Source organism: Juglans regia, chromosome 7, assembly GCF_001411555.2.
Source record: "Juglans regia cultivar Chandler chromosome 7, Walnut 2.0, whole genome shotgun sequence".
Taxonomy (NCBI): domain Eukaryota; kingdom Viridiplantae; phylum Streptophyta; class Magnoliopsida; order Fagales; family Juglandaceae; genus Juglans; species Juglans regia.
Genome location: NC_049907.1, coordinates 24,798,201 through 24,814,191, shown reverse-complemented (window position 1 = coordinate 24,814,191; position 15,991 = coordinate 24,798,201). Strand labels below are relative to the sequence as shown.

Here is a 15,991-nt window from a genome sequence, read left to right as displayed (position 1 = left end):
ATGGATTTTGTTGAGGGTTTGCCCATTTCTAAGGGTTGTTTTGTCATTATGGTTGTGGTGGACAGATTGTCAAAATATGCTCATTTTATGTCCTTAAAACATCCATTCACAGCTGCTCAAGCGGCTTTACTATTCTTCAACAATGTTTTTAAACTGCATGGTTTACCTAAAACCATTGTTTCTGATCGTGGTTCAACATTTACCAGTTCATTTTGGAAGGAACTTTTCAGATTGCAAGGGGTTAATCTTTCTTACTCTTCAACCTATCACCCTCAAAGTGATGGCCAAACAGAAGCTGTCAACAAGTGCCTTGAACACTTTCTGAGGTCCCTTTCTGGTGATAAACCAAGGTTATGGACAGATTGGCTTTCTTTAGCTGAGTGGTGGTATAATTCCACCTTTCATACTTCCACAAAGATGACTCCCTTCGAAGCTGTTTATGGGACTCCTCCAATTAGGCTTCAAGCCTATATTCCTGGTTTAACTGCAAATCAGTCTGTGGACCAATTGTTGCAAACTCGAGAGCAAATTTTGGCAACACTTAAGTCCAATTTATCTCTTGCTCAAGATCGAATGAGGTATTATTATGACAAGCGCATGATTGACAGAGAATTCTCAGTGGGGGATTGGGTTTATCTTAAACTTCAACCCTATAGGTAGCAATCTGTGGCAGATAGGAGGAATCTTAAGCTTTCATCTCGCTATTTTGGGCCATTTCAAATTACTCACAGAATTGGCAAAGTGGCATATCGATTATGTTTGCCCTCAGATTCTCTCTTGCACCCTATTTTTCATGTTTCTGTGTTGAAGAAAAAAATTGGAGACCAGCTCACACCCTTCTCTTCCCTACCTCCAGTTGACTTGCAAGGTGAGTTAAGGCCTCAACCTAAGAAAATTTTGGAGCGCTAGAGTGTAAAGAGGTATAACAGAGCTGTGGTAGAAGTCCTCATCCAATGGGAAGGTGCAGGAGTGGAAGACTCCACCTGGGAACCTTATTGGAAGCTTCGGCAACAATTTTCCCACCTTGTGGGCAAGGTGTTTTAAAGTGGGAGGGTGTGTTATGGGCAAGGTGCTAGAGTGGAAAGGTTGCAGCCTGTGTAGCATTTATGGCAGTGGGCAAGGTGTTCGTGGATGAGGGTGCTTATGTGTGTTGCAGACGGAAAAGGAATGTGTTAGTTGTTAGTTGTATTTGAAGAATAATAATTGGTACAATGTCGTATTGGGTTTGATTAATAGAACGTTGTCGTTTAGCACTTTTCATTCTTATTGATTGTAAGCAGTCATTTCTTACTTACTAAAAGTGTAAGGGACATTATTAAACACAGTCGTTTCATACGAATACTTAGTATAAATAAAGATGGTTGGAGGGAAAAGCTCCACCCCGAAAAATATATTCAGCAACTCAATTCTTCTCTCTTTTCTATTATCCTCTCTTCTTCTCATATTCTTGGAGAGTGACTCTCTCAAAGTAGTCGGTTTGGGTCCATTACAAAAGGTCAATGAGCTAATTGATCCTAGCTCAAAGCAGTGGAATTTGGAATTACTGAAGGATATTTTTATAGAAGTTGAGTTCCAAATTATCTCCTGAATCCCTATCAGTGTGTGTAGCAACCCAGATAAACTGACATGGAGGTGTACTGAGGATGGAAAGTTCTCTGTGAAGAGTACATATCATCTTCAAGGTGAACTAGTGGACAGAAGAAGGGGTCAGTCATCGATCTCTAGTAGATATGCAGATTTATGGACTAAGATTTGGAAAATCAAAGTGTCAAATGCTATCAAAAAATTTCTCTGGAGAGCCGGCCTTGAATCCATTCCAACAGAACAAAATATGTACAAAAGGAAGGTAGTGGAATCTCCATACTGTCCCATTTGCTTGGCTGAACCTGAGACTGCTATCCATACATTATGGAGTTGTAGAGCTGCAAAGGATGTATGGGGATCATGCTCAAGGAGACTACAGAAGTGTGGTATGGAGGGGTCTACTTTTCAGCAGCTCTTAACCCAGTTCTTCTCTTCAAAGCCAGCTGAGGTCCTAGAAGAAATTGCAATTACTGCCTATCATGTATGGAAAAGAAGGAACTATTTTGTTTTTGAAGGGAAGTTTATTTCTCCCATTACCATATGTGATCAGTCCCTTAATGCATTGGATGATTACAAAAACTTTGTGAAGCAGCCTCCAATCCGAAAAGCTAACAATTCAGCAATGATTCAGACATGGGAAGCCCCACCTCCAAATACATTCAAGGTCAACTTGGATGCGGCCATTGATAAGATTAAGTGCAAGGTGGGAGTAGGAGTGATTATTAGGGACTGTGAAGGTAAAGTTATTGCTTCACTCAGATCATCAAGAGGGCTTTTTCTAGACGCTCAACTAGGAGAGGCAGTAGCAGTTCTTAAAGCTACCAGCTTATGTGTTAATTTGGAATTACGACAAGTAGTCTTTGAAGGTGATGCCCTCTCTATTGTTAAAGCTGTAAATAGCCCAGCAGAGAAATGGTCTTCAGATGGAATGATCACTCGAGATGTTAAATGCATGTTACAGAAATTTGACAAGTGGTCTGTTAGGAATGTTACTAGGGGAATAAATTTTGTTGCTCATGAGTTAGCCAGGAATGCCACTCCTATTATCGGAGGAGTGTATTGATTTAGAGGTTATTCCTCATTGTATTAGTACTCTGTTTTTATTTTTCTAATAAGATCAGTTCCATTAAAAAAAAACTCAAGGTATCACAACGTTCAATGCAAGGAAATCGAATTTGCCCCTAGTTTTACATGCAGTAAATTAAACAAAACTATGTATACTCATTAGAAAAGAATCCCTAGTAAATTAATGGTTGTTGAAGGCAGCTATCAAACCCATTTTTTTTTATGTTGTGGTAGATAACATTTTCTTTTTAATGCTAGCGGTCGGTTTACGGATCATTGATTTTTTCGGACAATGCAGGAGCACTACTCCTAGTCCTTGATGAGAAAGCCTTGAATTGCTTTGGGAAAACTATCCCCATCAATCTTGTTATTGCTGTCGTTGCTGATGGATTTCTTGTTGGCCATATATCTTAAAAAGGGAGGAGCTACTGCATTTACATTGGTTTCCCTTTACTGATAAAAAAAGAAATTTATGATTGCACACTCTCATGAATTCTCTTGGATCTTTTTTATTGTGGGTTCGGAAATTTAAAAGTTGGATCTTGGAAGGTATCTACTTTTCTAAGACAAAATGATTTTTTTGTCCTTATGCCATTTATCAAAATATCATATAATATAAACCTCAATTTCTAATAAAGTATGGTCTAAATTTGTACTCTTTGCAGGATTTATCTCAATTTCAGTTGACAAGACCAATAACGAGAAGCATTCTGACTCAGAAAATCCTTCAACCAAAACTACTACCATGCCATCTCTGTGTGCAGGAACAATATAAGAGGATTACTACTAGATATAGGGCTCTATGCTTATTGTCCCCATAATAATAACACCCAAAATCAAAATCAATAACTGTAGTCCACCATTCTACTAGTACATCCAAAATATCATACAAAATTACAATTTCAAAATACAATTTATATGTTTTGCTAATAGTGATTCTAGTCCACTATTCCAACCAAGACATTTGGCATACAATTTACACCATCATTTTGCTACTGTATGTACAATCTCAAAATAAACTCTGTCAAAATGCAACATCCACTGATTTGTTATACATCTATTATGTATACAACCTCAAAACACCACTCCAAATGTTTTGCTCCGCACCAAAACTGACTTCTTTAGCATACTTTGTATAGTATTCCCTTACTTCTTCTTTGTTGAGGATATTTTGCCTTAATCTAAGGCTTGACATATATGCCATAGCTGACCCTTAATTCTTGGAGGTAAGTCACCATTTGAACTTTTATATGGTTCCTCTCCGAATTATGAAAATTCACATTCCTTTGGTTGTCATGTTTATCTTTGTTTGCGCGATTATATGCCTAACAAAGTTTCTTCTTGCAGTATTCCCTGCATTTTTCTGAGTTACAGTCCCTCTCACAAATGGTTTCGTTGCCTTGATCCCATCACCTCTCGGCTATATATTACCAGACATGCCTAGTTTGATGAAACTCATTTCCCTTTCATTGATACCTCACAAACTCAACCCATTTCATCTCTACAATTTTCCAACTTTCTGGAACCTCATCTTCTTCCTACAAACCCCCCCTTCCTTTTCTTCTAATCCCCATTCTCCACACATTACCCAATCTAGATCTACCCCATGTGCTATTTGTATTGACCCAATGGATGAGTCTTTGCATGCTACTGATTCTTTTGTAGGTCCTTCCTCGCCGTCACCGGCTTCTAGCCCGCTCCCTACTGAGCAATGCACTGCTCCTCAGGCTCCTGCTCCTGCATTTCCATTGGGTTCTCATCCTATGATCACACAAGCTAAAGCCAGTATTTTTAAAACTCGCCATCCGGCAAACCTCAATGTCTTGAGCTCATCTGGACTTATGTCTGCTCTTGTTGCCTTTACTAAGCCTAAAGGATTCAAATCTGCTGCTAAGAACCCTGTTTGGCTTGCCACCATGGATGAAGAAGTTCAAGCCTTGCAAAACAATCACACCTGGATTTTGGTCCCTCGACCTGCAAACTCCAATATTGTGGGCTCCAAATGGGTGTTCCAGACAAAATATCTACCAGATGGATCCATTGAGTGTCTCAAAGTCGGCCTTGTTGCCAAGGGCTATACACAGGCACTTGGTCTTGACTACACTGACACATTTAGTCCTGTTATCAAGGCTACCAACTTGACATTAAGAATGTGTTCCTCAATGGTGCTTTCACTAAAAATGTTTATATGGAGCAGCCTCCTGGTTACATTGATCCTCATTTCCCTAATCATGTCTGTCAGTTGAAGAAAACTCTCTATGGTCTAAAGCGAGCTCCTCATGCCTGGTTTTAGCGCGTCAGCTCTTTTCTTGTTCAACTTGGATTCTCTTGCAGTCATGTTGACACCTCTCTATTTGTTTTTCATAAGCAACCTGACATTATCCATTTGCTTCTTTATGTTGATGACATTATTGTTACTGGCAACAACTTATCTCTTCTTAACAAGTTAATTTGCAAGCTCAATTCTGAGTTTGCCACTAAGGATTTGGGTTCCCATAGTTATTTTCTTGGCCTTGAAGCTTCATCCACTGTAGATGGTCTCTTCATTAGTTAGATGAAGTATGCACGGGATATTCTCACTCAGGCTTAGTTACTTGACAGCAAACCAGCTCACACCCCCATGGTTGTTTCCCAATATTTGTCTGCTGATGGTCCTTTGTTCTCTGATCCCACTCCCTACAAATCTCTCGTCGATGCCCTCCAATATTTGACCATCACGTGCCCAGACATTTTCCATACTGTCAACTATGTTAGCCAATTTCTGCATGCTTCAACTGCATACCATTTTCTTGCTATTAAGCATATTCTTCGCTATGTCAAGGGCACCCTCCATTTTGGCCTCACTTTTCGCTCCTTTGCAACTCTTGGTGCTCTAGTTGCTTATTCTGATGCTGACTGGGCATGCTGTCCCGACACTCGTCGTTCTACTTCTAGTTACTCTATTTATCTTGACAACAATTTGGTTTCTTGGAGTGCCAAGAAGCAACCTACTGTATCCCGTTCCAGCTATGAATCTGAGTATCGTGCCCTTGCGCATACTACATTTGAACTTCTTTGGCTTATGCACCTTCTTCATGATCTACAAGTTTCAATTCTACAGTGACCTCTTATTCTATGCGATAATAAAAGTGCCATTTTTTTGAGCTCCAATCCCATTTCTCACAAGCGGGTGAAGCATGTTGAATTAAACTACCATTTCCTTCGGGAACTTGTTGTCGCTAGCAAACTCTGGACTCAATATGTCCCCTCTCACCTATAGGCTGCTAACATCTTCACCAAAAGTATTCCTCGTCCACTTTTTGAATTTTTCAATCCAAGCTTCACATTTGTTCAAATCCAACGCTCAGCTTGCAGGGGATGTTGATGATACTTTGCCTTAATCTAAGGCTTGACATATATGACATAGTTGACCCTTAATTCTAAGAGATTCTTTTGTATCTATTTTCCATTTCTTTGCATTCAATATTAATTGTAATTGATATGTAATTATTTCATGCAATATGTAAATCAATATAAACGGAAAGTACTCACCACTTCAAATGGGTGGTGGTTTCATCAAATCCTCTCATTCTTCCGATAAAAAATACATCTCAACCTTTGGTTCTTCAATATGAGTATTTCTACCTTCCTTTCATTCTTGTCCAAAATATTGGCCTCATTATTTTCAACATTTGCTTCCATTTTCTTATGGAAAGCAAATCAATCTAGCCAAAAGAACAAACACCATTTAGTTTTATCTTATCCCCTTGTACAAGGACATCAAAGTCATTAATATAAATGTATTAATACTTAAGGAGAATATAACATATGCCATTGTTTAATATATACACATATAACATATATACTAAAAACTGAAATTGAAAATATTGCGAGTTCAATATTTTAACATGCATAATAAAGAACTAATGAACAACATTTGTACACTTCAATTTAAGTACATGATAATCAACATCTAAAAATTTTGACTTGATCAATAATAACTAGCAATTCAGGACTTCAATATAAGTACAGAGGTGTCAACACGACTGCAAACTGTGGACTCAAATTGTGGAGTTTATGGAAATTTCTCCTGGACTCAAACAGGGCATGGATGAGTATACAGAGAGTGAAAAGGACAAAGTAAACAAATTTAGATTTTTTCCTTCAACTTTCCCAACAACCAAACAGATTCATTAAAATAGAGAATTTACAAATTCATAAACAAGTCGATACCCAATATAGATTAAAAAAACAAACAAGTTTCCAAACATTCCAAAAACCACATGGCCACCAGCAAACAGATGGTCAAAGCATCCATCCACCACCGCATGACCCATTTCAACGGTAAATAGTTCACACACCCAATGATCTTGTACTCACACACAGAAACATAGTTACAAGGAGAGAGAGAGAGAGTACTGGAACAACGACCTAAAGGCAAAGGTCGACGGCTACAAAGATGCGGCGATGGCGAAGGACATGAAGCGACGGTGTCATGATGGCAGCGGCTAGGGACCTAGGGTTTTTGCTTTTGCACAGCGTAGCGAGAGAGAGAGCGAGAGACTAGAGAGAAAGAGAGATAGAGAAGTGAGTCGGGGGTGGGGGGGCCAATCAAACCGGGTTTTTTTTTTTTTAAATAGACCCAAGTATGTGGTTTAAACCCGGTACCCGAGTACCTAACCAGTACCCGGACCGTGTTGGTCCGGGTTTTGCAATCCGGATTCCAGATCCATTTTGATTCGGGCCGGACCTGAAACTGGAATCCGATTTTCTGGGTTCTGGACTAGATTCGGCCCGGATGAACAGTGCTAAATATAAGTAACCAATATTCAACATTTCAACACTTACTCTAACTAAATCATGGCAAATGACAACTTCCATTTTATGTGATAGTGTTATTAAGATAGATCAGAAAAATCATGTAAAATAGCAATAAACCATGGCCATGTCCTCGGCTACTCTCTAAATGAAGGTAAATATATTTACACTCTCATTTTGGCATAAATATCTATATGTTGGACCACTAGCAATTTAAATGACTTGAAATTTGAGGTCATTATCATCAAGCATTTATTTAGAAGCATGATGCAGGTTTCTTTTCTAGAGCAAGCAAGTGGTAGCTATTGATATATGCATTTTTGCATGTTTTCCAAATATGGTATATTATTGGTTTGTTTCATCATTACATTGTTTGAAAGACTAAAACAAAAAATCTAAAATTTGATGTGTTTTAATAATTTGTTTCTATTATTCTCAATACTATCATGCTATTATAAAAATCTAAAAGTTGATGTGGTATATAACTACATCACATCACTTACATTTTAAGGTATCAGAGAGTTTGTCTTATGTGGACACCTTCAAGATATAGAAGTCAAGAAAATGAGCACATTAGATATCCAGTCTCACACATCACTTACATTTTAAAGGTGGCTCGTGGAAAGATGATAGTGGTGGTGGTGTAGTAAGACGACCGGCGTCGATGACTGTAGCAATAGTACAACGTACAACAACAGCCTTTTTTGAGATTAGAAGCACAATACAAGACAACAATGTGGTGGTGGTCTGACTAGTGTTGATGGGCTGTCGTGGTTGATGACAATGGCAGTGGAGTGGCACGATATACAAACCCCGAAAAAAAAAAAACAAAAAAAAAAAAAAAAACAAAATGATATGGCAAGTATATATCAGCAAGTTGTAAAAAAAACGTAAAACCCGTCGTACGGATATCACCACTCAAAATAGAAACCGATACAAACTGGCAAATGAGAATTTTATGGGAATTGAGAATTATATGTCCATACCCTCCGTTTCTCACCGCCATTCCTTCTCAGATTGCCGTGGAAATTGACGGCAAGGAGTTCAAGGCCCAAACTTGGGACATTTCCGGCAAGGAATGCTTCTGCGCTGTCACCTCCGCTTACTACGATGACGCTGTCGGCGCCCTCGTCGTTTATGAAATCAGCCGCCGCTCCACGTTTGACAGCATCGAACTTGTTCTTTTTTGAATGCCCATTGAACGGACAATTGATGATTTTGTCTATGATCAGGATCTTTCTTTTGCCTTTTGACTTCTAGATCAGACCTGGTTTTTCCGTGCCGTCGAAGTGGGGTCATGGGATGGTAGATTCTGTCTCTTTTCCTAGCTTGCCCAGGATTCTTTACTTCGATAATATTGTAAAGATCCCTGTATTTCACCCAAAAAAAGATCCCTGCATTTCCTTCTGATTATATCCATTGACTTATAATGGTACTTGTGAAGACAACATTGCTTGATAATTCATGCCTGTGCTTAGCTTGCATTAGATACCAGTAGAGAGAGGTAAAAGCCTCTTTTGACTAGAATTTCTGTGGAAGTAGAGCATATTCACCGTTCACGGCAGTGGGGGTCTTGTGGGACTGCTCTGTTTTCAGGTGGTTAAAACAGAGGACTTTCGGTGGCTATTTACGGTGGAGGGAGGGGCTGTTTCTTGGCAAGAGTGACTGGGTATCGTGGGTCACCGTGCAGACTTACGGTGGCTTGAGGATGAGGAGTCTTACGGTGGGAACTTAAACGTGGAAGGCTTCTGTAAGGATTCCCTTGATTTCCCAGATTGCATGTAAAATGATAGTAACAGGAACAGTAAAGGAGATGAAGAATACTGATGGAAATACCTCAAATGTTCATAAGATTTGGGGTATTCTAGGTACCAATCCTCCATAAAAGACAAACAGCTACTAGATAAAAATGCTCTAGGATGAATCACAAGATTCATCCAGGCGTGATAGGCTCAAAAGGAAATTACATAAAAGTCCCTGGTATAACAGGTTCTAGAATTAATACCCCAAACACACCGTTTTATACTAAACGAAGCGTATTACAACTGAGCCCCACTAATACTTAAAGTACGCCGTTTCCCTCAATCAATCAAGTGCCGTCGTTTAGTGCTTAAGGCTTGCTGAAGCTACGTCGTTTGAGGATCTTGCCGAAGACATAATCCCAAGTCCCGAATCTTCTTCTCCATTTCATTTTCGCATTCTGCCACTCAAGTCTTTTTCCCACTGAACCCTAAAGCTTCAACCTTTATCTTCGTAGATCTCTAAACAGGCAGCCCCCTAACTGCTTCTGCTGGGTCTTGTTTCCCCACGGTGTTGTGGCGTTGGGCCGTGACAATTTCAAGTCAATTTCTCCAATAATATAATGACGGTAAGTAAACTAACTACGAGATAGAGTTTCATGACATAGGTATGTGGTTTGTGCAGGTGAACCATTCTCTCTCCTCTTGCTTTTTTCCTTCCAGTTTCATAACATAGGTTTTGTGGTTTAAGAGATAAGAGTTTCTTGCACCCAGTTATGCTCAGAACATCTAGCTAACTCAGGAAAACACCTCCTTTTCAGGAACTTTAAAGAGAGAATAAGGAGATCGTGCAATAAGGACCAGATTAATTGAAGAATATTGGTAAAAAAAAATAATTTTGAGAACAAAGACCATTCTATTTTTCTCAATTGCGTGACCATTCTATTGGCAAATAACTTTCTTTCCTCACAAATCGCTGTTTGTGGGAACTATAATTGCACAATTATATTTGCCATAACTATTTCTCACATTACATATCGCCGAAATTAGACTTCTTTTCCCCCGATTCACAACCAAATCCAAACGGCTATACGTATTACATCCCGTGTGTTATCCTGCCAGAAAACTACTAATGCCACAAGAAGTGGTTGTGGGAAATGCTACTTTTTGTGGCAAATTATCTTCGACGAGCAACCCGCGAGTGATTCTGGTCAGAAATAGTTTTGTCCCATCAATTATGGGGCTTTTTCCACAAAATACTAGGGGTGAAAACCGACGTCGTCGGCGCGGTTTTTGGGCAAAACCGACGCCGACCGACAGCTGGAAAAATGGATGAGGTGCTGACCGTAACCGGTCGATGGCGAGGAGGACACCGATCGAGGCAGTTCTCTGCCGGTTCTCGGTCGGCGTCGGTTCTTTGGCGGTTCTAGTGAGATAATTATGAGAGAGAATGAGAGAGGGATAGATGCATAGGAGAGAGAGAGATAATTATGAGAGAGAATTACATAGGAGAGAGAGAGAGTGAAGAGAGAGAGTGAGAGGGTTACAAAGGAGGGTTCAGGGAAGAAGAAGATCGGGGGAGAAGAAGAACTCTTAACGAAACGACGCCGTTTCACTTAAGTTTAAGTGGAACGGCGTCGTTTCAGACTTATTATTTTGTTCTTACGTCCTTAATAAAACGACGACGTTTGGTTTAATGCCAAACGGCGTCGTTTCCAGTATCATTTGCAGTACTTATTAACTAAAACGGCGCCGTTCAACTTAAACTAAAGTGGAACGACGCCGTTTTGATAAGGGTATATTAAAAAAAAAAAGATTTTATTATATCGGTCGGTTCAGCGGTCCGGTCCAGCTTCAAACCGAGACCGAACCGCTGAACATCGGTTTCTTGAAATTTTCACTGCACGCCGACCGGTTCTCCACTGGTTCCGGCCGGTTCCTGACGCGGCCGGTCGGTTCGCGTCGGTGGCGGCCGGTGCTGTCGGCTTCTGTACAGCCCTACAAAATACCTCCACACCAAAAAGCAGAATCTGTTGAGAACCTTCTATCATAGAAGATACTAATGAATGAAGGTGCATGCTATTATTGTGTGATCACCCGCCAAAAGATAGAAATAACATTGAAAGATTTGCAACAGTTATTGTAACAGCATGTCAGAAATTTATTGAATGAATTTCTTTAAACTTTAGAATCATCACAAAACCCCGGAATCTTTTTTGTTTTTAAAGAAAGATTGTTCTATTTTGTGTATATATTTGGAAGCTCGATATCTCGGTGCTCGGAACATCAAGCTCCTTCACAAATTCTCAAAAGTTTGTTAGTGCTTTCTTTTGTTGGAAAGTGATTTTTATCCATCTACCTTATCCAAGATTCTAAATGACTCGAGATTAGAGATCTCTAATTGCTGACTTGAGATAATTAAACTTGGTGAACATCTTAATTCCTATTGTGAGATTTTGTCACATTAATGGATGTTTTGAGCAATCATGATCAATCAATCTCCCCATCAACCGTAGTGCAACAAATTTTTATTTTTGGAACGGATTGTTTTTGGAACAAAATGATGACGGATGTCGTTATCCGTTCGAACTTAACATTTTATGTTCGAAAGGCATATATTGGGATGAAAATTTTTGTCCCTAATAGAAATTCCATTTGAACAGTTACCTAACCTGTAACGCCCAGGTCCCGCAAGGGTCAGAGAGTTACTTCTTGTCACTTAAAAAACAATATCTCACGATATATATGTAGACTCCAATTTCTTAATAACACATAGATCTCATTATTTCAAAAAGAGAAAAAATACTTACAACTGTGAATTGCGTAACCGCTGCGTAATCGCTTTGAAAAAAATGAATAAAACATGGGACCTATATGAAAAAAATTAATTTTTTAATTGTGGACCCCACTCTTTTTCAAAGCGACTACGCGGCGGTTACGCACTTCACGGTTGTATGTAGAATTACTCTTTTAAAAATAATTAAAAAATGTTGTATGCAACCACCCTTGGGAACCGTTGGGGAACCGTTGCCCACGTGGAGATGAAACACACCGTTTCATTCTAATTCTCATGCGCATGTCTTTTCCACGAAGCCAACCCTTCCTTTTGTCTTCTCCACTCCAGACATGGTCTCCACAAAGCCACTGTCATCATCTCCTCTCAGGCCAATCCCTTCTCTTTTCCATTCAGATCTAGTCTCCATGAATCCTTAATTTTACGTTTGCCTCTTCTCTTCCGATAAAAAGGAAAGTGGGTTTTGGGTTCATGGAAAATGAGTCAACGGGTTTTCAAAATTGAACTTTATGGCTATGAGTCCTAGTGTGAGGATCTCAGAACTAGAGTTGAGGTCCTTCAGGATACAAGAAGCAACACATGATGGCTTAAAAGAAAAATAAAAGGGATAAAGAAAAGCTGGAAAACGCAAAAAATACTTTAGAGAAGGTATCTACCCATGTTTCCATGGTGGAAATATGCGTGGGTTTCTTACTTGCAGGACCTCCGTTCTAGCCTTTTTGTTTTTTTTTTTTTCTCTTTCTACCTGTGTTTTCATGGTTGAAATATGTGTGAGTTTCTTATTTGCAAGACCTCCTTTCTTCCACATAAGTTTTGCCACATACAGCCGGTTGCATCCCGTTTGCGCATGCCGGTTGTACGCAGCAAAACTGAAAATAATTATTCCCAAAATAACTAACTAGAATACCAAGCATAAAAAAAAATATCAACCATCCAAATTTCTCAATCAACATAGCAAAACAAAACTACTTAATAAAGCTCTCCAATCACCAAGGTACTCTTTCTGTATTTAATCCACTATACTAGTATAGTCTTACCCATGCTTCATATTCCTGGACTTCTGCAGAAGTATCCAAAATATCTGAAAAATATTATACAGATAAGGGATGAGTTATCAACAACTCAGTAAGCATGAGACATATACTAGCATGCAAATGTGAGCATTTACAAAGTACAGTATACAGAACAAAATATTTTCCAGAGTTATCATGCAGAACAAAACATGTTTTCAAATGTAACAGAGCGATGGTTTTAAGACACATAAAACTCAAAGTACTTTGGCATAACATAACCTAAGTGTCATCATCACATTAAAACAGAGTATCTCACAGAGCAGAGACCATGTTTCACCCTCGTGGTAGGCTTGTGCTATCCCACTGGTGGCCAAACTAGGCAAAGACAGGAGTGAAAATTTTCTTTTATCCTTCTTGGAGCCCCGAGTGTGCACACTGAAAAGACCACATAAAACTACTTTTTTTTCAAAGTGGGTGCACTCAGAGACAGAAGTTGGTACCAACCCAAACAGAGCAGAGCAGAGCATAACAGAGCAGAGTAGAGATAAAGTCAAATACAAAGTTATTAAACCATGCCAAAGGTTTTCAAATACCATATCAAAACAAAACAGAGTATGGAAACATATTCAGATCATTCTCACATATTGAAAACTAAAGTCAAAGCATCTTTCTAATCAATGCACAAATTTTTAGATTTTCAATATTACTCTTTTTCACTTTTCAAAGACAACATGACAAAATATAGCTCATGCCTACACAGTGCATGCCAGAAACATTTTCTCTTTTCGTATTGATTTAATGAGTAATGCAAATAAACGATCGAGGCTATTTTTCCCAAGTTCTCATTTCATAACAAAACATGCAAAATTTTTAGAAAGTCAACCTCAGTCTAAGCAGTCCGTGTAAAGCCTAGCATAGGAATGCCGCTTACCTGACTCCTACAACGGATTATCTATGCCTTGAATTCGACCTCTATTAGTCTCATCACCTATTCATAAAAAGTAAAATATATACACTCAGTGTTAATGACCAACAACAAAATTTCGATCTAAAATTAAAACCCAAATTCCAAACCATATTTAAGCAAATTTGACTCAACTCAAATAGCCACAATAACAAACCAGACATTCCACACTTCAATCCAGAATACCATATTCAATTTAAATATTGACCTATACATCCACCAAAACCAACGTCAAACTCAAATAATCAATATATCAACCCCACTTCAACAGCCCATAACTCAAAGTAACCACCAACAACCCAACCAAAACAACAATATACCTCAAACTTTTCTCTGTTCACAACTCCACAAAAATGTCCAACACTTCTAAATTTTAATTAGCACCCAAAAAGACTCGCTACTATTTATTTCCAGAGCAAAAAACAGCAAATCACATTTCATTCATCTTACACACATCAACAGGTGACTAAGAAAGTTTATATCAAGATCTTATACCTAATGCCATGTGGTGTTCGATGGAAGAAGAGAGCATAGCAACGCTGTCCAGAAATGGAAATAATTCCCTTGGCGACTGGATCAACTACAATGGACAGAAACGTGTTAGGAAAAAATAAAATAAAATTGTGAATACAAATGAAAAGAAGAGAAGATTTGATATTCAGAGGGACTGACTAGTGAGCAAAGATCAAATTGCGAGGTCTCTTGAAGATGAAGGTGCACGACGTAGTGATGGGGCTATTGAGTGCGAGAGAGAAAATACATGAGGGTGAGATGCATAAGATCCAACAGAGAACCAAAGTGCGAAAAAGGGTTTACCTGTACGAATGGGTGATGAACAGCGTTTGGGAGCAAATAGATATGGATTATCCGGCGAATGTAAGGCATGAGAAATCTCTGCTATCTTGTGGGAAGATAACTCCTAAATTTCATAATAATATATAGAAACTGAAACAAACCATGTGAGAATATATTTTTTTATCTCTGCTATCATGGTAAGATCTTCTAGTACTGGCTACTAACAGCAGTACAAAACTTACGCTCACAATATACAACGATTCACAAAAACCAGCATATACCAGAGGCTTTATCAGATACTTAAAAGTTGTTGTAAGCTGTATACATAATACACAAATGTGAACTAAAGTTACAACCATTACAACCTAAAACCAAAGTGTTAGTCCCAATACCAACAAAAAAAAAAAGAGGCCCATTTGTAGTCTAAAACTCAACTTCAAGTAATTAGAGAAAAAAATAAATAAATAAAGAGCATAAACGAATACAAAAAAGCAGCATGAGCCAACAATAGGTAGGTTTGAACCCTAAAACAAAACGTTGACATCATCAACCTTTATCAACTTCCAAGCTAGAAATCAATGAAACAACAAAAAGCCATTAACCAAAACAATGTAGAAGAAGAAGCATAAGGGCAAAGCAAACACGCTAAGACAAATAGAAAATAGAAACCCCAATGTTGTTGGTTGAGATGCAACAGTTAGGTTTTATGAGGAAATAAAAAAGAATATTAGAGACAGAGAGTGAAAGAAAGGGTGATGGAGGCTTGAGAGACTTACCGGTGATATGAACCTGTGGAAATAGAATCTCTTGAACCCACAATCAATTTGAAAACTCACCCAAGAAAGCCAAAATCAAGTCAATAGATGGAGAATCTAGACACGTCGAGAACTCTTTTAAAAAACCTAGATTATATTAAAATCTAGACCCGTTGAAGAACCTGTCTCAAGAACCCAGGTTAAAAGTAAGAACGTTACAAAGGTTGTGATTTACCTTTGATAAATTCAAAAGTTCAATCAAGAACAAGAGGAGTAAACTCAACTCACAATGAAAAGTCAATATTGTCTAAGCCTTGTATTGGACAGCTACAAGTATTTAAATACCTAAACCCAATTAATCCTATGCCAAAACAAGGTCCATTTTACCCAAAATGCCCTTGGATGAATTGTGTGGCGGCTACATTAATGCTATAGTAACGCGGCTACACTACTTCTTGAAATCCTAGTTCCTAAAAAATAACTTT

At 38.6% G+C, this 15,991-nt stretch overlaps 2 protein-coding genes and 1 long non-coding RNA gene across 3 annotated transcripts; 2 read left to right on the top strand and 1 right to left on the bottom strand.

Moving 5' to 3' along the window:
- LOC118348911 lies at window positions 1-2,647 on the top strand. Its single transcript, XM_035691482.1, has 2 exons — window positions 1-578; window positions 1,609-2,647. Exons 1-2 carry the CDS (start codon window positions 1-3, stop codon window positions 2,645-2,647), a joined length of 1,617 nt encoding a protein of 538 aa, XP_035547375.1.
- A 2,622-nt stretch (window positions 2,648-5,269) lies between these two features.
- Window positions 5,270-5,752, top strand: LOC118348910 (uncharacterized mitochondrial protein AtMg00810-like). Its single transcript, XM_035691481.1, has one exon. The coding sequence runs from the start codon at window positions 5,270-5,272 to the stop codon at window positions 5,750-5,752; it is 483 nt and encodes a 160-aa protein (XP_035547374.1).
- An 8,171-nt stretch (window positions 5,753-13,923) lies between these two features.
- LOC108992517 lies at window positions 13,924-14,914 on the bottom strand. The gene is made up of 4 exons (XR_001996343.1): window positions 14,773-14,914; window positions 14,629-14,691; window positions 14,452-14,536; window positions 13,924-13,980 (listed from the first exon to the last, which is right to left on the bottom strand). It is a non-coding gene; the product is annotated as an uncharacterized LOC108992517 (long non-coding RNA).
- Between the last annotated feature and the right edge of the window lie 1,077 nt (window positions 14,915-15,991).